Source organism: Euprymna scolopes, chromosome 34 (assembly GCF_053919585.1).
Source record: "Euprymna scolopes isolate OS-2025 chromosome 34, ASM5391958v1, whole genome shotgun sequence".
NCBI lineage: Eukaryota > Metazoa > Mollusca > Cephalopoda > Sepiida > Sepiolidae > Euprymna > Euprymna scolopes.
In genome coordinates, this window is record NC_136515.1 from 3,855,304 (window position 1) to 3,879,310 (window position 24,007).

Sequence of the window (24,007 nt, forward strand, 5' to 3'; positions counted from 1 at the left end):
TTTTTTTTTTTTTTAAATTAATTTTAATTCTAGCTAAGAATTGATTTTACTTACAATTCTCGGACATTCTTGTCCGCACGATTTTAAAATGTTACGTGCATCTTGATCAGCAGACGACCACTTAAAACATTCGATGTGCTTCACGATGCTTCGGCAATGGCATCGACTACGGAACATTTGCTCACAAGGAGGACAGTTTCCCGGGTGACACGGCAACAAGCAACTGTGGTTACAACCTTGTGGACGGTCTCGGAGGCACTCATATTCACATTTAACACAATTGGAGCCAGCCTGGAAAAAAAAAAAAAAACATGAGCTCACTTTCAATATCGATCTATAAAGTTACGTTTATATATTTGTACGCACAGGATTTACTCCTAAACCAAGCAATCAATCATTATCAAGTCTGGAACATAACCGCTAAGCATACGGGGTTGTAATGTGAGCAATATTTGATTTAATCTAATTTTATGCAACGGAGTACAAAGACGAAGTTGAAGCTATTTGTGCAAATTCAGATAGCTCCGACTTCTTGAAATCTTTATTTATATAAAATTAGATATGTGTATAGGACTTTTTTTTTTTTTTTTTTTTTTTTACAAGGGAATCATCACTTATCAAGGGGTAAAGGCGACTCGAGGACAAAGGCCAATGAATGTAAGTTGGTAGTGTACAAATCGTGAATGGTGTAAATTGGGTAGATTTTGGATTATTTAAGTGTTGCGTATATGGGGGGATGGGGGAAAGGGGAGGGAAAGATGGTGTTTGCTTATTTCGAGTCAATGTTCATATCGTCTTCACATCTCTTGACCTTGTTGGCTAGCCTGGAACAAAAAGTTCATAACAACAATGCAAAGTCTCATTCTCTGGACAATTTGAACTTTATTTGTTTCCCGGTCGAATGTCGCCTATCCTTAGAAGGACGGTGGGAATTTCTCTATTGATCCAACTTCCATACATAGCTGTCTCTTGTTGCTCCATTAGAATGTTCAATCCGACAACTGTGTTGGTCAGACTCAAGACTTGACCTGAAGACTGTAGACTCTCTGCAAACACATGCTCCCTCCTTTTTATATTACGGTATGTGTGTAGGGCTGTAATTCTTGTTAGCCGGCTCGCACTCAAAATACACTCATTAATCCGTCTCATAACTCCTTGCTGCATGAGTCACTGGGTTTTGATCTATGTCACTGGTAACCTTTGAACCCCCATCACACCCAATGACATCCTGCATTAATCGCGCTATTCATGTCATGGACTGCATAACATAAGGACTATATATTTCTAGATATAGGATTAACTCCTAAACTATTTAAGCGATTATTATGAATCTTGGAACACTGCTAGGCCTAAGGGTGGGTAATGTGTTTCATATTTAATTTAGTTTTATGTAAAGGGACACAAAGAGGGAGTGGAAGCCATTTGAGAAAATTTGAATGCTTTCAATTTTTGTGAAATTTTAACAATATATCAATTTGAGATCAATTTAATGAATCTTTTCAAAATTTCAGTTTTTTTATGGTATTTCAATTTTTTTTTTGTGGGATGGGGCATCTATAATATAAAGAGCAAAAGTCTGTGTGTTTATGTGTGTATTCATATGTCTGCCAAAAACTTCCGACAGACTCCTCAGAATGTGACAAAACTGGTATCGTTTTGAAGCTCGATCTTTCGGACGACAAATATCGAGAAATTGGCCCAAAACATTAATTCCGTCACCCTCAACTCGCCAGTTTTCTACAAAGAGGGGTCGATTTTTTTGCTAACATTTTTGCAAATCATCGTCTTCTTTCGATTGACTAGCCTTAATTTTAACGTTTGCGACTTCCAGTTTTGTCATAAACAACGGCAAAGATGTCACTTTTACCTTTTTTTCTTCCTTCACATTACGAGTTTGAGCCTGCCTGCCTACTACCACTTTTTTTTTTTTTAAAAAACACCTTCCTCCACCTGAACTGCCTATTGTCATTTTGATTCTACTACTTTTTCTTCGGTTCGGGCTTCCTTACTTGACATACCCAAACAACGCCGGATACCCTTGCTATTATAATATGCAAAGATATTACGTTTCTGAATTTTTTGAGATGAGGATTAGTTATTTATATAGTTTAGATTCTTCAGACTACTGTTCTCATCTTGAATGTTATTTTCACAACGTTTCAGTCGATGTAACTTCTAACCTTCTTCACGTCGATATCTTGTTGAACCTGGGAATGTTTCTGTGGAATTCAGGAATTTGGATGGAATTTCAAACGGAACCTTTATTTACTTCGCGGGGGTAGCATGCAAATAATACACTCAAGATTTATCAGCTTTTAATCTATGGGCATAAAAATTGACTGACCTTGTTTATGGAGGGGGTGTGCATGCAATACAAGCATGCAAAGAATTCAAATATGCCAGATTTAATCTAAATTTGATTTCTAGATATTAAAGACCATTTAAGCAAGATTTCTTGAATTTCAATTTGTTCTAATTCTATTAAGCTAGTTAATTAATAAATATTTCCTCAATTCCATTTTTTTTGGATGCTTTTTTGAAACGTTTTTTATGAGACATGACACTAAAAAAATTTACATTTGAAAATTAAAATATTTCAAACTTGCATTAAATTTGATCCAAAATCATTAGACACCAATTAAACAAAATTTATTGAATTTTACTTTCTTCTTAAGACCCTTTAAGCTTAGGCATTAAATCTTAGATATTTTCTAGAATCAAAATGATATATATTTTGATTAAAATTCAAAAAAGATTCTAAACATTGTGCCTAGCATGCACAGAAGTGCACAAGCGTATGCCGGGCCTACCTGTGGTGAAAAGTGAACCTGATACCTTTCAATTGCAAATCAAGTCTACTAATGAAGTACATCCATCTTACTCCAAATTTAGTTTTACCCAACAATTATAAAAAACGAGCCGATAAGTCATTTGTTGGTGGTTGAAATACATTGCTCTGATAATGTGTCTTGCGTCACTGCATTTTGTATTGCGGTGTGTCGATTTGATGAGATTGTTATGGCATTTTCTTTCCATGATGGGCAAGTACATCAAAGTTTGTTTTTTAAAGATTTTTCTGAAGTTTTGTTTCGAAAATAGTTTTAATTCTAAATAAGCACCCATATTTTATAGTATCATTATTATTGTATTGAACTATGTAGCACAATATTACTTTCTGAGTATGCATTAGTACTTATTAATTTATCACATTTGGGCCAGTTCTATATTTAAAGTACAATCAACACTATTTTCTTAGGAATCTTAATAAATTCATATTTTTTTTTACATAGGAATCACTACTTATAAAGGCCCGGAGGCCACGCACGAATAAGGGGTATTGAGTATACAGTAGTCAATAGTAGTAATCGTTAGTAGTGGAAATTTGGTAAATTGGATTACTTAAGGGAACGGTTCATCAAGAATTTGCTTGCATTGAACTTGTTGCGGACTAGTATATTATTGAAATCAGAAACGTAATAGCATGAAATAATAAAAATGGAACCGAAGTAAAGCCACGTTCTTGAAAGTATGATTTCGTTAAAATTGAAAGATCTAGTTATGCCGTAAAAATTTTTTTCTTTTTTTATTGAAAAATGAAAATCATTTCTTTTCAATTTTCAGAGACTTTTAGTGGAATATTTCGTAATATGTTTTTTTTTTTGTTTTTCTTTTCTCATTTTTGGTGGTGATGTTAATAAAACGGATTAAAAAAAAAAAATCTTATAATAAGAATTTCATGCAATTTAAATAAATTCAAAATGAATAATTATGACAAAAAATGTTAAAATTAAAAATAACAAAAAAAAAACTTACATTTTTCTCATCAGCAGCATCGATGACTTCATGGCATTCTAAGAAACAAGTGTGATTGGTACAAGCCAGTTGTCGTCCACATGGCCTCTTGCAAGAATATGGACCCAGTTGAGAGCAAGCAAATGTGTTCAGCTAAAATTAAATGAAAACAAATGCAAAAAATCACTACCACATAAATTGTGAAATGTATTAGCGTGAAATGTAGAAGCATGAAATGTAAGAGTGCGAAAAATGTAGGAGCGCAAAACGTAGGAACGCAAAGTGTAAGAATACGAAATGTAGGAGCGCAAAATGAAGGTGCGTGAAGTGAAGGACTATGAAATGTATGAGTGTGAAAAATAATATTTCATATTTGATTTTACAAATGTGTTTAGCTAAAATTAAAAACAAATGCAAAAAATCACTACCACATAAATTATGAAATGTATTAATGTGAAATGTAGGAGTGCGAAAAATGTAGGAGCACAAAACGTAGGAACATGAAGTGTAAGAATACGAAATGTAGGAGCGCAAAATGAAGGACTATGAAATGTATGAGTGTGAAAAATAATATTTCATATTTGATTTTACGTTTTTTTCTAAGACTATTTGTGTTTCTTTCCAAGAGACGTGACTGTCATGATGTGCGTTGTGTTATACTGAGTACACATGAAGACGGCATTCTCTGTTGGCTAGTATAATTCAAGGGGAGACAATTTTGATACTGTTCAAGGAAGATAATGGCTTGATAATTCTAAACCAATATATATAACACTTAAAGGGGAGGATATCTAACTAAGGTCTATAACTGGAGATGGCTGGCTATCAAACGAACTCGAGTATGAATAGTTGTAATAAAAAGAAAAAACTTACAATAATGAAGAAACAGTTGGAATTAGAATGTTTAGTATATGGAATAGTAGATAAGCAGTAAAATAAACTAATATTATGAAAGAATCAGGAACTCAACACATAGCTAGGCCTGTAGAACTGTTAAGGCATTTGAACCAAATACGATTCTGAACACAATGCCAGGGCAGATATGCAGAGAAAGTGGATCTTAGGTTTACTTTTGGCAGCCGCGTAACTCAATTCCCTTATTTTGTTTTCTAGTTCTCACATTTCATCAGCAGTGTTTCTGACAAAGAGGGAAGAATTGCTGTTTTGCAACTCATCTAACATTTATCGTTGGCAAGTTTTTTGACCTTGAAGTAGTATTTTGTTTATTTAAACGATCATAAATGGAACACGTACATCAAATCTGTTGCCAAGGCCGCTGGAAAAATGGTGGGATTTTTCTATCGATCCTGTAGATATCTCACTGCTGATGCTATTCTCTATCTATATAAGAGCCAGGTACGTCCAAGGATGGAATACTGTTGCCACATCTGGGCAGGAGCTGCTAGAAAGGACTTGGCCTGCCTTGATAGAGTTCAAAATAGACTTCATAGCCTCGTAGGAGATGTCCTTTTCTCTTCCTTGCAACCTCTATCTCACAGAAGAGATGTTGCGAGTTTGTCTCTGATGTATCGTTATTTTCATGGAAAGTGTTCGACTGAGCTTCAATCTATGGTCCCCCCTCGCCAAACTTTCACAAGAAACACTCGTCTAGCTGTAAACACTATCAAAAATTCCCCCCACTCTTTATCTGTGCCTAAACCTAAACGTAGATTCCATGAACAGAGCTTCTTTCTTAGAACTGCACGCCTGTGGAATTGTCTTCCGTTTTCCTGCTTTCCGGCTGACTACAATATGGTTGTCTTTAAGTCTAACGTAAATAAGTTCTTGATGAGCCGTTCCATATAAGTTATCAAATTTACCAAATTTTCATAACTAATGATTACTATATTGTCCAATTTCTAATGTACACTCTTTAACCCTTATCCTTGAGTGGCCTCTTGACCTTGATAATGTGGTGATGCCTATGTAAAAAAAAAAAAAAAAAAAAAAGTTTCGCCCGGCTTTGCTGGGGCCCTATATACCATTCATAACTTTATGTGCATATGTATATATTAAAAAGTGTGAATATGTATGATAATGCCTTTCTATAAAATAAGCTTCCTTAACTATGATAGAGAAAAGTTGGTAGAGACTGCAGACGTCAAATATTTTTTAACTTTTACCCCAATTTTGACCCCTTAACATTTATTGTTTGGGCTTAAATTGAATTAAAATGTTTGACCAATATCCAAGAGACCCACAGCTAAAATTTCAAGTGTTTAGACCCAAAATTAGTGGAGGAGTTTGGTAGAGTCTGCAAAGATCAACTCTATAAACTTTGACCTTTGGCAGCCAAATTTTCACCCCAAAAAATGATTTAAAAGCTTGCTGAAAGTCTGAATACCCTTTATGTAAAATTTCGAACGTTTAGATCCCAAATTGGCTTAATAGTTTGCTAGAGACTGCAAAGGTCAAATCTTTTGAACTTTGACCCCTTGGAAACCAACTTTTCGGCCCAAAACCGAATACACTTTATGTAAAATTTCAAATGTTTAGACCAAAAATTGGCTGACTTATTTGTTAGAGACTGCAGAGATCAAATTTGTTTTAACTTTGACCCCAGTTTTTACCCCTTAAAATTTATTGTTTTGGGCTAAAATCAAATTATAAAGTTAGATCCATGTCCAAGTAATCTATACATAAAATTTCAAGTGTTTAGACTCAAAATTGGCGGAGGAGTTTGGTAGAGTTCTCAAAGATCAAATCGTTAAACTTTGACCTTTTAACAGCAAAATTTCTGGCCGAAATCCGATCAGAAAGATCTTCCAAAATCTCAATACTCCTTATGTTAAATCTCGAGTCTGTAGACCGAAAATTGACATATTGTGTAGGGAAATGTAGACAGACAGATATTTTCATTTTTATAGATATATAGATTTATTTTTATCACCTTACATCAAATGGCTTCATGTCTTGTCTGGAGCGATTTTCATTAAAAAAAAAAAAAAAAAATGCTATGTCTGGGAAAGGATGTCCTTCAATAGAAGGATTATGCAGACTACCCTTGCTTTGGTTGATGTAAAGAAGCAATGTTGGTTACATGTGGGTCATTTCCACCATCATACCACTTATCAAGGCCCGGAAGCTACTCAGGGATAAGGGTTATTGCAAGTACAGTACATTGGTGTGGAGATTTAATGAAGTGTTTACTTAAGAGGGCAGTTCATTAGGAATTTGTTTACGTTGGACTTGAAGACATCCAAGTTGTAGTCAGGTGGGAAGCAGGCAGACAGAACAGAGTTCCACAGGCTAGACGGGTGCTAAAACTGGATGAAGTTTTGAAGCAATTTGAAAATTAAAAATTAATTTCTAAATTTTTTATATGAATCAAGATTTTTTTAAAAACTCTGCTTGATTCCATTATTGGTGTTCAGTTTAGTGTACAATAGATCGAGTGCTTATTAAGCTATAGTCGACAAATCGATTTTTTAAACATATCATTTTAAGTAAAAACAATATTATGTAATTGTCATGTTGAAAATAATAATATATCCAAAAATTATGAAAATTCATTGACTAGGACAACTGCTATTGTGTTTTTAGTAAAAAAAAAAAAAAAAAAAAGAAAAAAAAGTCTGTTGCTATAGACAACATATTTCAGCCATGTAATCGAAAATATTTATGTCGCCTGTATGACCTCCTACTGCCTACTTTATAGTGTCTAAGAAAAATGCGATTTTACCCAATTTTTTGTCAAAATTACTTTTAACTATATATAAATTTCTACTTAATGAATTTTCGTAATTTTTGGATATATTATTATTTTCGACAATTAAGTACATAATATTGTTTTTTGCTTAAAACAACATTTTTTTAAAAATCGATCTTTCGATTATATCTTAACAAGCTGCATAGATTGATTAGCATTTATCTCCCTTTACCGGTCCTTCTAGCTTAAGGACTTCTTTCTGACCCTACATCTGTTGAAACTTTCGGTGAAGGAGAAATCCTTCACGACTGGGACAATTTTTATTTTTGTACCTTTTCTCCACGTTAAAAAACGACCCTGGTGTCTAACTCTGTCCCGTGAGGAGGTATAGTAAATAGGTACATCTGTTGAAACTTCCTGGTATCCATTCTTAATCAAGGTTAACCCAGTCCAACATGAATAAATTTTTTCGATCTCTTAAATATCTTGACATTCTCAGACATCTCCGGTAAGATTTGTTACCTTTCTTCTTTATAATTATAGAAGTAAAATAATATAAGTCCATCCATGCCTCCGTTCAGTCTGAAAGACAAATAATACTCCCCTATAGGGGTAGTAGCGCGTGTAATTGTGAGGCAAGTGTTGTGCAATCCCAACCACACCTCTTCTGAATCGGTGCTGTTTGAGTCCAGTGGCAAGGAAAAGACCAGGATGACTGGAAACAATGCCGAGATAAGCGGAGAGCACATACAGCACCGGAAAGTTCAAAATGGTCACCCATTTAGTACTGACCAGGTTAAACGTTGCTTAACTTCGGTGATCCAGCGGGAACCAGTGTGTCAATTATGCTGTATAACAGTGCCCAGGGTGGCCAAAAGATAAGGTATAAGGACAATATCAAAGTAAATTTAAAGCGGTTTCACATGGACCTTGAGACATGGGAGGACATGGCTGGGAGCAGGTTGGCATGGAGGAGCGCTGTCCACGAAGGTGCTGCGCTTTATAGCAGTGACCTAAATCAAAGATAAACGCAAGGACAGAAAGGACAGATTATCAACCAGACAGACCCAACCCCACCCCACCACCACTACCTTTATCTGCCCAAATTGCACAAGAAAAATTGGGTCTAGGATTGGGCTCTATGCTCACCTGAGGACCCACAGAAGCCACAACAGAGGACAGTCTTACTCGGACACGAGTGACCGCCGATGATGATGATGATGATAACAATGTAAGTATTGTACGTATGTAGCAAGTTTAGTATTTTTTCTTTTATATAAACAAACTTTTGCTTTCTAACCACATGTTGAACCAGCTCCTAATCTCTCGAAATTCATATTTTTTAAAAACTTTCTATAAACATTTTATGTTCAAATGCTCTCCATTCTGTGAACGTATCACGTCTACAACTGTCTTTAACGTCAAAATCCTCATCTTCATTTTACGCTTACATGTTTCTGAAACAAAGCTTTTTTTTCCCTTTCAGTTTTACCTTCGTCAGTGATCAATAAACCTGTGCATAAAACACGCCTCAGAGTTTTGATTGTCGATGAGAGTTTATGCTAACTGTCTAACGGTTGTGTACATTTCTACAAAGTACACGCATCCCGGAAGCAGTATAATCAGTATAATTGACATTATTTCCCCAAATTCCATTTTTTTGTTTTTTATAATCAAGTATACACAGGAAATACTATGTGAAAGTTACTAATACTCTTAATGAAAATAGTGCTTTGGATCCAATTCGAACACAGCATGCAGAGTCATCAGTCTCCAATTGTATGAATTTCACTAAAGCCAGCTGCTCCTTATAATTGCATTTGATTTCACTTAAATATATATACCGAATTCTCTCCCTTAGTTGTAAAAAAGATAATTTTTTTGTTATAGCATTGACCGAGACATAGGATTGACACAACAGCTTGTGTTGAAAGCAAGCACTAAGTATAATAAAGAGAGAAAAGGAAGTTATGGAGGGAGGGGGTAATGAGTAGAAAGGGAGGGGAAGAAGAGAGAGGAGAAAGAAAAGAAGAGAGGAAGAGGGACTAGAAAGAAAGAGATAGGAATAGGGAATAGAGAAGGATAGAGAGGAAGAGGGGATAGAGAGGGATAGAGAGAAAGAGGGGATATATAGAGAGAGGAAGAGGGGATATAGAGACAGAGGAAGAGGGGATATAGAGAGAGAGTGAGAGGAAGAAAGAATAGAGAAAGAGAGAGAGGAAATAGAGAAAGAGAGAGAGGAAGAGGGGATATAGAGAGAGGGGAAGAGGGGATATAGAGAGAGGGGAAGAGGGGATATAGAGAGAGGGGAAGAGGGGATATAGAGAGAGGGGAAGAGGGGATATAGAGAGAGGGGAAGAGGGGATATAGAGAGAGGGGAAGAGGGGATATAGAGAGAGGGGAAGAGGGGATATAGAGAGAGGGGAAGAGGGGATATAGAGAGAGGGGAAGAGGGGATAGAGAGAGAGGGGAAGAGGGGATAGAGAGAAAGAGAGAGGAAATAGAGGGAAAGAGAAAGAGGGGTAGAGAAAAAGAAAGGAAAGAAAGAGAGAGGAAAACGTTCTTTAAAAAAAAAAAAAAAAAGTAAAGGTTACACACACTTGTTAACTTTTCTATTTTGTTGTCTATGCCCCCTGGGCAACGTCAGATAACCATGCTAATTAATACATAAGCATGATTGGGATATAAAATCATTTTTAAACACGTTTTTCTTATGGTTAATGTACATTTAATTTTGAAATGAGATTTACCTCATGTTTCCCTAAACAATGCTGTTTCATCGGCACCAAACATGGCGGGCAAGATTTTCGGATTTTATCAAACTCAGGAATAATACTTTTGTTGCCTGAATACATCAGCTGAAAAAAAAAAAAAAATATTCATTCAACGTTAGAGTCAAAAAAAAAAACAAACAAAAAAAAAATAGCAGTTGTTTAGTTTTTAAGCACCTGCTACAAACTTCATCACAAGATGGACAATCGCCAAAGTGACAACAATGGGGTTTATGCGATGGATGATGGCAGTCTTAAGGAATGCTAAGAATAAAAACGAGATTAAAGTGCAACAAGCCATGCTCTATCCCTACAGTCTGAATGTTTGTCCAATGAATTTTAATAATAAACAAAATAGTTCTTGGTGCTTGTGTTGATTAGTGATATTTTAAATCAATGCATTTCAGGTGAAAACATTATTGTGTATTTATTTGTCATGTTGAATTTAGTATAAATAAAATTATGAAAAATGATCCAGTAGATGTGCAAGATGTATTAAAAAAAAAAAAAAAGAAAAAAAAAAAATGAAAAAATCCTCCGCAATTACGTTCTGACAAATTTTGTTTAAAAATGACGTATCCTTAAGTCAAGGGTTATCTCCCTTGTTAGTCATACTGAATTGGTCAGACAACACTTACACATTAGAACATGCAATAAAACTTGATAATTCAGTATATTCTATCTTTACTTGTAATTATTTTTCTAATGGATTCTTTTTTGTAATTTATACCAATTTCTATACAGAATTTCAGTCAGATCAGCCCAGTTGTTTTTGAGAAAACATGACAGACTAAAATAATATAGAAAACATTTAGGTGCTTCTATATTTAAATAATGAAAAAATATTGAATTTCAAGTAAAATAATTTGTTACCTATATCACTGACATGTCGCAAATAGGAACATATCCAAAAATTACGGAAAACAACAAGGTAGAAAATTAATTATGAAAAAAAAAAGACATTCGTAAAATCTAGTGATTTGCTTTCTAGATCTTCTGATTCGAATTGAAGAGTTAACAGGGGAGGTAATTAAGTTTTCAATGTGTTGGAAATCGAAGTTATTTTTTATAAAAAATTGAAAAATTCAAACAGTTAAAAAAATATTTTAAAAAATGCACAAATTATGTATATATGTTATGTTTATTTTTGTTTTCTGAATAAATTCTTTCTGCTATATGTGGTCTTTCAACTGAGTTACTTCCCCTTGGCTTAAGTCACGTGACCCAATATGTCCACCTCAGCATGTAAGCTTATCAAACTATTTTTAACCTTATCGGAACTGTTTTTTTACAAATGATTATTAATACTTGTACAGTTCAATAAAGACATTAAAAATGAAAATATCAAAAAAAGTTATATTGTACGTATCCGTTATGGAATGAAGTTCTCCAGAAAAAAATTTCACTTAATTTGATCAAGTATTTTGTTTGTTTTTTTTTACGGCGGAAAAATAATTTGTTGTATCGATCAAAAGGTAGCCATGTTTCAATTTTTAGTAAGAAAAGCCATTATTTAAGATGGGAAAGGGGGTATCGGCACTTTAGACTGAGTTATCTTCCCGTTGCATGTTCTAAAAATCCAAACATGGCTACCTTGAGTGCACTGTCATAAAAACATTTTTCCGTTGTAAAAAAAAAAAAAAAAAAAAAAAAAAAAAAAAATACTCAATCAAATTAAGTGAAATTTTTTTTTCAGAGAACTTCAGTCCAAACCGGATACGTACAATATAACTTTTTTTTTCAATATTTCCATTTTTTAATGTCTTGATTAAACTGTACAAGTACCTAATTATTTTTCTATCTTATCGTTTTCCATAATTTTTGGATATGTTACTATTTATGACATAACAATTATGTAGGTACCATTTGTTTCACTTGAAATTCAGTATTTTTTCCGTAATTATAATATAGAAGCACAAATATTTGTATAGAAAATAGTACTCACAGGGTTCACTTTTTTTTTTACTTTAACAACATCATGACAGATTTCTGGACATGTATGTTCACAGTTTTTTAACCGCTTGGTACAGACTTCATCACAAGATGGACAATCGCCAAAGTGACACCGATGAGGTTTACGTGATGGATGATGGCAGTCTGAAGGAATGCTAAGAATAAAAACGAGATTAAACACAATTTTTTTTATTTCTTTTAAATAAAAAAAAAAAAACGTTTAAATTACAAATAGTTCTATAACTTTTACTTTCATAAAACTGTGCATAATCTCACGAAACGTGACGTCGTGAATGGCATCAGATTTTTATTATTCACTTCCTGTTGTTACACGTGGAAATTCTGCTGATGAGCTCGGTGTTTGCATTAAAATTGTCGTATTTATGGAAATGCATGAAAACTGTAACATTATCTACAAAGTATCCTGTACCTCTATAAGGCCAGGACTGCTGCGAAAAAGGTAGGTTCTCTCTACCGTGCTAGAAAGCTACTAACACCCGAAAGTATCCTGTACCTCTATAAGGCCACCATTCGCCCATGTATGGAGTATTGTTGTCATATTTGGACTGCTGCATCTGCTACTAATCTCTTGCTCCTAGACAAGGTTCAAACAAGAGTCGCCAACCTGGTTCTGAACTGTCATCTAGGCTTCAGCCTCTGTCCCATCGATGAAAAGTAGCATCCCTTCCCTCTGCCTGTTCTACAAGTACTTTATCGGTGAATGCTCTGACGAACTGCAAGCACTTGTACCCCCCTCGATATAAAAAACCCCGACAAACTTGAAAAGCAGCAAAATCCCACCCCTCCACAGTTGAGATCCCTAGATGTAAGAGAGCTTTCTATTCCAGTAGTTTCTTCCCCAGAACTGCTAGACTTTGGAATTCCCTTCCGAGTCCCTGTTTCTCTAACTGTACTGACATGCAGAAATTCAAGTGTTACATGAACCGACATCTTGCAGCCCAACTCCCCACATAGTACCCCTATAGCTTATGTCCCTGATAGTAGCCCCCTACATCAAAGTGGCAATATGCCTTGTTTTGGGTAAAAAAAAAAAAAAAAAAAAATTAAAACATAATAAATAAAAAAACAAAAAAAAACAAAAACGAAAAACAAACAAACGTGTATGTGCATCTCAATAGTGACCCAATGGTTAGTGAATTTGCCTCCCTACTTAGGGAAATAGTAGATGGCAAGATTGTTATTACTCCAAGTATTGCATCAATTGCTTCATCACTCGCAGAACTTTGTAGGAAATCGAGGGAGCAATTCTAGCTTCTAAAGCTGATATGGCACACGTCATCTACAACCGCTTGATGACATTAAGGCTAATAGCCGGATGCTCAATTATGCTACTCTAGAATAACAATACTCTAATCCGGTTGCTGTTTTACTTTGTGGTGTCCGAGTTCATGTCGGATAATCATAAACAGCAAAATTTATACGTAAAATTACACATGGTGCATATTAACAATACATCACTGAGTTTTACTTTTGTATACGGTTTAAAAACGGTTTAATATACGGCCCAATCACATTGACACACCAGTTCTTGTCACCAATTCTCATCAGATCACCAAAGTTAAGCAACATTGAGCCTGGCTAGTACCAGATGGGTGGCCATTTGGGAAGCCGAGGCATTGTATGTACCGCGAGGTTAAATACCAGGTCGAGAAACTGGCGTAGTCTATCCTTCTCTCGAGGGTAGATGAGACTTTCTAAAGCCATGGTAGGCACCTTGTCTAGTGATGGCGTCACGATAAAAAATACCCTTGATAGCCCTGATGAAGCATCTAATATTTAGCTACTGACAAGATTTGAATTGCACTACAAAACTCGTGCAGTGTGTTCAATCTCGGCTGCGGCCACGCTGGATGGATACGGTTTAATATTCAGAATATAAATAAAACTTGCAATAAAACCTGATACAGAGCTTTTATGTGAAACTAGCAGGCCACCTGGTGTTGCCCAGTTATAAAATACAATATCACCAGTAAGCGTAAATGTTGATAGTTGAAGAAAGCAAGTGTGGAATTTCCTAGTATAAATGTAACCGAGCACGTACGCACGCACGTATGGCGACTATATGCTAATACAGAGCTGTGCGTAAAATGACGGCATGGTAAAGAAAAAGACTATAAAAAGGAGCGAGAGGACATTCGAGAACATGTTCGAAACGATGTTTGATATGACAGAGGTCAGAAAGAAGAAGCAGGAGCACGATCACGTTTTATTTGGGAAAGTATCTGGAAATAAATGGTGTTACAAAAAATAAAAAATAAATTAAAACATCAGCTGAGTTATTACTTGTCTTATGTTCCTCGCGACATACTTTGCTACATGTATGGTCCTACGTGTCTACATGGTTAACATTTACAAGAACTGGATAAAATTCTTAATTATTGGAGATCTTTTTTTTTTTAATTCCATCTCCACCCCAAACAAGGCACAGTGCCACTTTGATGTAAGGGGCTACTATCAGGGACATAAGCTATAGGCGTACTATGTGGGGAGTTGGGCTGCAAGATGTCGGTTCACGTAACAGAGCCATAAGTTGCAGGGATGCTTTGTAGGGAATTGAGCAGCAAGATGTCTGTTCACATTACACTTGAACTTCTGCATGTCAGTACAGTTGGGAAAGCAGGAACCTGGAAGGGTGTTCCAAAGTCTAGCAGTTCTGGGGAAGAAACTATTAGAGTAGAAAACTAGAGATATCTACTGTGTAGGGGTGGGACTTTGCTGCTTGTCGGGTTTGTCGGAATATTTATGTCGAGGAGGTACAAGGGCTTGTGGTTTGTCGGAGCATCTATCATTAAAATACTCGTAAAACAGGCAGAGGGATGCAACATTTTGTCGATAGGTCAAAGGCTGAAGCTTAGATGACAGTTCAGGATCTATCAGGTTGGCAACTCTCTTTTGAACCTGTCTAGGAGATAGACTAGTAGCAGATGCACCAGCCCAAATGTGGCAAAAATACTCCATACATGGGCGAATGGTTGCCTTGTAGACGTACAGGATTCTTAATTATTGTCTACGAAAGGTAAAGAACTTAACAAGCAAATAATAAAGAAGGATTTGAACAAAAGAGGGATAAATAAAGACTTGGTCAGAGATAGGTTAGTTTGGCACTCAATTTCTAAAAACTACAATAAAATTATATAAAAAGGAAAAAAAAATTTTTTGTTTCAATTTTTCATTTCTGCTGCAATACCATTTGCAATTTAGGATGAGTGAAGAACGACGCATGCCAACACAACAACGACAAAATTACTTACCTGCAATTTTGATAACACCGCGGTGGCTTAGTGAACTTTTCCCGTCCACATGGAACCGTAATCCAAGTTGATTTACAAAAACAATAAATGTCTACGCTTAGTGTACATGGATAACAGGGACCTTAAAAAAAAAAAAAAAAAAAATCTTCAAGTCAGGATTTCATTTTAAACTTCCCTAACAGCCTGGTGTTGCCCAGTCGTACAATACGCTTAAACATGATATTTTAATTTACGCAGATTGCATATGTATTATTATAGAATCAATCATGTATTGAATATTATATTTTACGACAAATAATTTGCCCGAAGGACTAATTCGCAAAAAAAAATAAATAAAAAAAATAAAAAAATAATTGATAATGTCGTTCGTCAAATTCCGTCAGTGTTTGTTTGCAATATTATGTCAGCTGATATTTGGGGTTGACTATCTTAAAAATACTCTTTCTTCACTTATAAATAAAAAAAGAATTTTTACAAGAGAATATTACACATTACACTGGCCAAGGTTACACAGGTGTAACATAAAATATTCCCCTATAAAAATTCATTTTTTTCTTTTTTATCTATAAGAGAAGAAAGACTATTCTTAAGATTGTATTTTTTCTGTAGAAAACATATCTACAAAAAACTACCAGAAATATAAGTTAGCTTTGTGTGAAATTTGCAAAAGATAGGCTCAGCCATTTCGGAACCTATGAGGAACGAACTCACACACGCATCAAGTGACATATAATAATAGAGATTTCATTATGAACACTCTCCAACCTCTTGAGCCGACATCTTTCTTAATGTTTCCTCTATGGTAGACAAAACTCGTTTTTAACACTTTCCCTTCCAACCCTTTATTCATAGATGATTTCAAATGTGTTCACCTTCCCCTCCCATTTCCTTCTTTCGTGTCTCTGTTCTTTCCTTTTTCTTTTCCTTTTTATTCCTTCTTTTATCCTGTTAAGTCTTGACATTCTCTTTCTCCCTATCGCTCTCTATGTTTGGAGTCTAAAATGTCACTTAACCCCTCTCTTTTAAAGTTAACATTTATTTGTTTATAAATCAAGAGTACTTTTCGACATAATCTCGTCATCATCAGGATAGACACAATATTTTTTTTTTTTAATCTTATTCATCCCTGGTGGCATGATGTCACTTAGAAAAAAACAAGATCCCTTTTATATCATCAATGTCGATTTACAAATATCCAGGTTAGGAGATATGTGTGGTCACGCACAAGGCATATAAGGATATGTTCTCTCTGTAAAATATATATATATATATATATATATATATATATATATATATATATACCAATCAATCAATAAGAGTTATCACCCAATGAGGAACCCCTCCCTGGACTTTAGCCATCTAACTCTGTCCCGATATATCCGTTGCCATGTGGGACCCATGTGTTATATCAGGTCGTCCCTCCATCTCGTTCTTGGTCTTCTCTTTGGCCTCTTGTGTTCACGATGGTGTTCATTCCGTTGTTCGAATGGACCATCTGTTGTCATGTTGTCCGGCTATGTGCCCTGACCATCTGTGTTTGGATGTTTTGATGGCAGTATTGATATCAATAACTCTTGTTTGTTGGTGGATCCAGATGTTTGTTTTTCTGTCTTTTAGAGTGATGCCTAAACATTATCCTCTCCATCTTCCTTTGTGCTACTGCCAAAATTTCACTTTGACGAGTTGTCATGGCCCATGTTTCACTACCGTAGATCATCACAGGTAGTACATATTCATTGAAGATCTTCCCTTTGATTGACATATTTGCTTTTTAGTTTCTCCACTTTCCCAAAAGCTGCCCATCCCAATGCTATCCTTCTCTTTATCTCAGGGAGGAGATCTCCATCTTTTGTTATTTTCTTTCCCAAGTAGACATAGCTTTCAACTTTCTCAATGGTCTTTCCATCAACAATTATTGGTGACTTGGCAGAGTGCTGGTTTAACATTACCTTAGCCTTTCCAAGATGCATGTTGAGGCCAACCGGTTTGCTCTTAGAGTGGATGTCATTTAGTCCCTGGGGAGAATGTGCCATCAGTATTATATCATCAGCGAAGATGAGATGTGACAGGTGTCCGCCATCGATGTTGACTCCCCTACCCTCCCACTTAATCCAACTGATTTTATTTATATATATATATATATATATATATATATATATATTTTGTTTTAACAAAAACGAAGACATCAAAGAATGGAGTGATAGCAACAAATAGTGTATTTCAATGTTAGTTACAATTGTTTCAAGACTATTTGGACAAATCCAAACATTATGTCGTTTGAAAATTTTTTTTTTTATTCAACAAGTCTGATGAAAGGCTGCGCTTGTGAAAATTTTCAAACGACAATGCTTGAATTTGTCCAAATAGTCTTGAAACAATTGTAACTAACATTGAAATATACTATTTGTTGCTATCAATCCATTCTTTGATGTCTTGGTTTTTGTTAAAACAATATATGAATGCTCATTTACGAAATATAATAATTTTGTAGCTTACAGTTTAAATCATCTCTTTTTAGCTTAAAACTTATTGGTATATGAACGATTACTGAATTTTCAATTATATAAATTATATAAACCCAGTAAAATTCGGAATACTATAAATAAGGCTACAATTATATATATATATATATATATTTATTTATTTTAAGAAAAATAGAAAACCCGAATGAAATTATTAAAAAATCAACGTTTCGTCCTTATTTCAGAGGACATCTTCAGGATAATTGAAATAAAAATGTAAGAAAAGAAAAAGTCATAGATCGTGCGAAAAAGACAGTTTTTGAATCCTACCCATGTCGGGAAGGAAACAAACATGTGTGCGTATGGGAAGGTTGGGTTGTCCGATGTATATATACACTTTTAAAAATGCATTAAAATAAATATGTACATTTTTTTTTTTTTTTTTCTTCTGCAAACCTACTCATTTTTCTGAAACATTCAAGGAAAAACGGCTAGCCAGGATCCGCCCTGATACCTTGCTCTTTGATTATTATTTTCCCTATGCTAGGTAGAAGCCTTTTATTTGCGTAATAGTATTAGTATTCAATATTAGTGCTGATTCTAAAAGTCTTCTTTTAGCTCTATCTATCACGTATTTAATAATTTTTGCTTGATCTAAATTAAATGAGTGATCGTGTTCTGCACAATGGCAAAAGAGTGCATTTAGGGCGTTACCATTCCTTATATCTCTTCTGTGCTCGTTAAGTCTTAATTTCAATTTTCGCTGCGTTTCACCTATGTACGCTTGTTGACAGTTGTTACATGGGATGGAATATATACCGGCATCGGATGTGAGGGTTTTGGGAGAGTGCTTGGTAGTTTTTAATGTATGTTTTATTGTTGTGGAAGTTGTTTGTATCAAGTGAAAACCAAGTCTATTAAGAGTGTCGTAGATTTTTGTATTTTTGGTGTGGTGGGAATGAAAAGATGTCTGTTTAATAGTGAGGTATTTGTTTTATTTTTCTGTGTGTTTATGTTATAGTGTATTTTCGTAGCTTTTTTCTTTACGTAATAAATGAAATAGGATGGATACTGTAGTTTTCTTAAAACATTCGTAATATATTGAAATTCATCATTAAGATATTGGGGACTGCATATTCTAAAGGCACGCAAGAAAAAACCAATAATCATGCCTGTCTTTATTTTATCATTGTGGTGCGAATAGTAATGAATATAGTCGTTTTTGTGTGTGGTCTTTCTATGTACTTTGAAACTCAGATCGGTTTCTGATCTGATGAGGAATATGTCTAGAAAAGCTAGGGAATGCTCTTGTTCGGATTCATGTGTAAATTTTATAGATGGTTCCACTGAATTTAATTTATTTCTAATTTGTTCTATTTGTGTGTTTTTAGGGAGAAAAATAAGAATGTCATCTATATATCTAAAATATGTGGAGTTTTTAGGACGTCTGTGTTTAAAAGAGTGGGTTTCTAAGAATTCTAAGAATAAGCAGGCTAGTACACCACTAAGGGGGTTACCCATAGGGAGTCCAAATTTCTGTCTGTAGTAAGAATTATTAAATTGAAAGTAGGTTCTATCAGTGATGAGTTTTATGATTTGTATTAGTGTATCTGAGGAAAAAGGTAGGTCGGCTTTAATTTTGATTAAGTGCTTGTGGAGTAGATTAAAGCATTTTTTGATTGGAATATTGGTGTAGAGGGAAATTATGTAAACCGATCTGAGTTTCAAAGTACATAGAAAGACCACACACAAAAACGACTATATTCATTACTACTCGCACCACAATGATAAAATAAAGACAGGCATGATTATTGGTTTTTTCTTGCGTGCCTTTAGAATATGCAGTCCCCAATCTCTTAATGATGAATTTCAATATATTACGAATGTTTTAAGAAAACTACAGTATCCATCCTATTTCATTTCTTACGCAAAGAAAAAAGCTACGAAAATACACTATAACATAAACACACAGAAAAATAAAACAAATACCTCACTATTAAACAGACATCTTTTCATTCCCACCCACACCAAAAATACAAAAATCTACGACACTCTTAATAGACTTGGTTTTCACTTGATACAAACAACTTCCACAACAATAAAACATACATTAAAAACTACCAAGCACTCTCCCAAAACCCTCACATCCGATGCCGGTATATATTCCATCCCATGTAACAACTGTCAACAAGCGTACATAGGTGAAACACAGCGAAAATTGAAATTAAGACTTAACGAGCACAGAAGAGATATAAGGAATGGTAACGCCCTAAATGCACTCTTTTGCCATTGTGCAGAACACGATCACTCATTTAATTTAGATCAAGCAAAAATTATTAAATACGTGATAGATAGAGCTAAAAGAAGACTTTTAGAATCAGCACTAATATTGAATACTAATACTATTACGCAAAGAAAAGGCTTCTACCATTTAACCCCTAGCATAGGGAAAATAATAATCAAAGAGCAAGGTATCAGGGCGGATCCTGGCTAGCCGTTTTTCCTTGAATGTTTCAGGAAAATGAGTAGGTTTGCAGAAGAAAAAAAAAAAAAAAAAAAAAAAAAAAAATGTACATATTTATTTTAATGCATTTTTAAAAGTGTATATATAGACATCGAACAACCCAACCTTCCCATATGCACACATGTTTGTTTCCTTCCCGACATGGGTAGGATTCAAAAACTGTCTTTTTCGCACGATCTATGACTTTTTCTTTTCTTACATTTTTATTTCAATTATCCTGAAGATGTCCTCTGAAATAAGGACGAAACGTTGATTTTTTAATAATTTCATTCGGGTTTTCTATTTTTCTTAAAACATAACGTCAACCACCGCTGGTATTTTTTCATTCCTTATACATATATATATATATATATACATATATATATATATATATATATATATATATATATACAGTCAAGCACAAAATCTCTTTATAGTGAGTGGAAGAGTTCATTGTTCTCAATAAGTATATAAATAAAGGATATGAATTTAGAAAGAAATTCTTTTTACGACAATATCTAAAAATAAAAATTACTTGAATATAATTTATAGGTACATACCTTGATGACATATTGAAATACATTTGTGGTTACGACAGGACAAGAGTCGTCCGCACACTTGTTCACATGTTGGACAGCTGCCTTCACAACACTGAAAAAATAAATAAATAAATAAATAAATAAATAAAATTAAGCATAAAAATAAATAAAAATAATTTTTCAAAGATTTTTTTTTTTCCAAATTTTCTTTAACCAGAGAATTTTTCTTTGGCAAGTGAAAATATATAAGCTTTTTTGGTTCTTATTTTGAATTCGACTTAATAAAAAAAAGAAACTAAAAAACAAATCTTTGTAATGTATGTAGCTGTTACAAAAAGAAAATGTCATATTCCAAAAATCATATTAATTATTTATTATTTTTAATTAAGAAAATCAAATTTTGCAATTTTTAACAATTAATAATTTTTGGCAACCATTGTTTATAAATGAAAGAGAGAGACAAGGATACATAAATTTTATGCGTAAATTTTACAGACATTAAATAAACGTGCTTACATTTTACAGATATTAAATAAACGTGCTTACATTTTACAGATATTAAATAAACGTGCTTACATTTTACAGATATTAAATAAACGTGCTTACATTTTACAGATATTAAATAAACGTGCTTACATTTTACAGATATTAAATAAACGTGCTTACATTTTACAGATATTAAATAAACGTGCTTACATTTTACAGATATTAAATAAACGTGCCTACATTTTGAAATAAATAGGTTATAAATGAAAAAATTTAGGAATTTCTTGTTACCAGACGCGTGTGGATGCATGTGCAAAGCGCACATGTAATTTGAAACGTGAGGGAGTCACATTGTTTGGCCTCGCCTTTGACATCATAAAGGAAAGGGAATTCCAATATATAGAGATGGGTTTGAGTCGGTTAAGGAGACAGAGTCGGGAAGTGACTTAGTGAGAGAAGACAGAGTCGAACCCGATGCCCTTGGAGGCGCAGGGGGGAAGGGGAGACCATGTAGTCACACCAGCTTGAATTCCTGATTCATCACTCAGCTGGCTGGATGAATAAAGAATCACCATCTATATTTTGTAAACTGTCTTTGTGTCTTCGTTACAACTGAAAGGTAAATGTGTTTTTGTCTATCATCTTGTGAATGAACTTTGTGCAACACCCTCAAAGTATTATGTGTCCCCTCCGTCATCATCAGAAAGTATCTCCCCTCTGAGGAGTTAAAAAAAAAAAAAACTTTATTCCACATCTCTCTTCTCACCTGTTAATAATAAGATAAACTAAATAGAACTATCACCGCCGTTTACACTGATATACGAACGTCTCGTTCTGTGTAACAAATGGCACATTCACTTGTTATGAATATATCCTCGTCATCTGTCATCTTGATATACACATTCGACGATATACACTCTGCCATATATGTACACACGAGATAAACACCCTGAAAAATATATACATACACTGAGATACAGCTCTCAATATGAACCGGCTATTCAACAATAAAATCTCAATTTTTTCGCAAAAATTCTGGAATATTGGTATAACGAAGGCGATTAAGATTCCCTATCACTGTCCAGGATTTAATTGAAAAAGCAACAAATAGAAATTTCAACTTACCTTGCGTTTACACTGATGTCTGGCACAATTCTTGAACTTTTGACACTTCACCTCACAAATGTAGTCTTTGCAACAAGGCACTTCTTTTTGTCTTTGACCACAACGGCACTTCTTCACCAAAGTCTGACGACACTAATGACAGAGTTATGAAAAAAAAAAAAAGAAAAAAAGAATAGTTTTAAAAAAATTTGAATCAATAAATCTTTAGATCTTTTATATGACAGGGATCTGCTAGAAAAGGATAAAATAAAAGGGGCTTATTAAGATAGAGTCGACAGATCAATTATTTTTTTAATATGTTTTAATAAAAAACAACAGTACTTAATTGCCATGCCGAAAATAGTAATATATCCAAAAATTAAGAAAATTCAATGAGTAGAACAACTGCTATATTGTTTTTAGAAAAAAAAGTCCATTGCTATGGTCTAAAAAAAAGTCCATTGCTATGGTCTAAAAAAAAGTCCATTGCTATGGTCTAAAAAAAAGTCCATTGCTATGGTCTAAAAAAAGTCCATTGCTATGGTCTAAAAAAAAAGTCTGCCATTAAAGTGTCGAAAAGGGAAATAAGCATATCATTGTATTCGCAATCTTCAAGGTGTTTACATCTAGAGAAAACAAAAACAACCAAACCAAACCGAACAAAAAGAGGAATAGGTGAGAAATCTCTTTAGGCCATGGCATTTTAAAGCCATATGCTTCTCATCAAAAGAAGAGAAAACACCAGCTTATTCTATATATCATTAAATAGACGTTTTTTTTGTCTATTAATTCTCTTTTAGATCCTTTACAACTTCCGAATAACGATCTTCATTTCTGGCAGGAACTGGCTGATGTAATTGGCATATTTGACCACGGGTACAAGACACACGCTACTGTAAGGAAATTTTGATAATCATCAAATGCAAAATGTTACCTCGAAGATCTTTCACACGTCACTCAAAACATTTAAGAAGTTATACGATTAATTAGTTGGGAGATTTTTAGTCTCTCTCTCATTTGCGAGAGTCAGATCTCTTTAGAAATAAAACCTTAGAAACCCTCAGCAAGTGTCCTTGTATTTCTTTCTGCATGAGAACAGCATATTCTTTTCATGGTTTTGATTCTCGGTATATAGCCATCGATATCTTATATGTTTTTATGTAGAGTGATGTGGTTCTCGGTTGATTAATTGTTAATCTGTGTCGGATATATACTCGAGAGTCAAAACAATGAAAAGAATATGCTGTTGTCATAGCCCTACTCATCAAGCTAACCATGGCATTGAAACCTGATGAAAAACTGAAATGACAATGAATGGCGATAAAAGATCCATGTATAAAGAAAGTTTAAACAGTAAACAAAAACAACGACAATCGATGGAGATCAAAGAAGCCTCAACACTAGGAAAACAAGTGAAGCATACATGATTCCCCGTGAGTGCACAGTGAATGGGGCATAACAAAAAATGACTAAGTT

General features: G+C 34.3%; 1 protein-coding gene across 1 annotated transcript in view; it reads right to left on the reverse strand.

Moving 5' to 3' along the window:
- Positions 1 to 24,007, reverse strand: part of LOC145259088 (NF-X1-type zinc finger protein NFXL1-like) — a 72,713-nt gene that overhangs the window by 16,019 nt on the left and 32,687 nt on the right. Inside the window, exons 11-17 of the mRNA XM_080116731.1 lie at positions 22,553 to 22,684; positions 20,963 to 21,053; positions 15,438 to 15,558; positions 12,158 to 12,320; positions 10,192 to 10,299; positions 3,814 to 3,945; positions 55 to 291 (exon numbers count right to left, since the gene is read on the reverse strand). Of these exons, the coding sequence (XP_079972857.1) occupies positions 55 to 291; positions 3,814 to 3,945; positions 10,192 to 10,299; positions 12,158 to 12,320; positions 15,438 to 15,558; positions 20,963 to 21,053; positions 22,553 to 22,684 (984 nt within the window). The remainder of the gene's footprint in view (positions 1 to 54; positions 292 to 3,813; positions 3,946 to 10,191; positions 10,300 to 12,157; positions 12,321 to 15,437; positions 15,559 to 20,962; positions 21,054 to 22,552; positions 22,685 to 24,007) is intronic.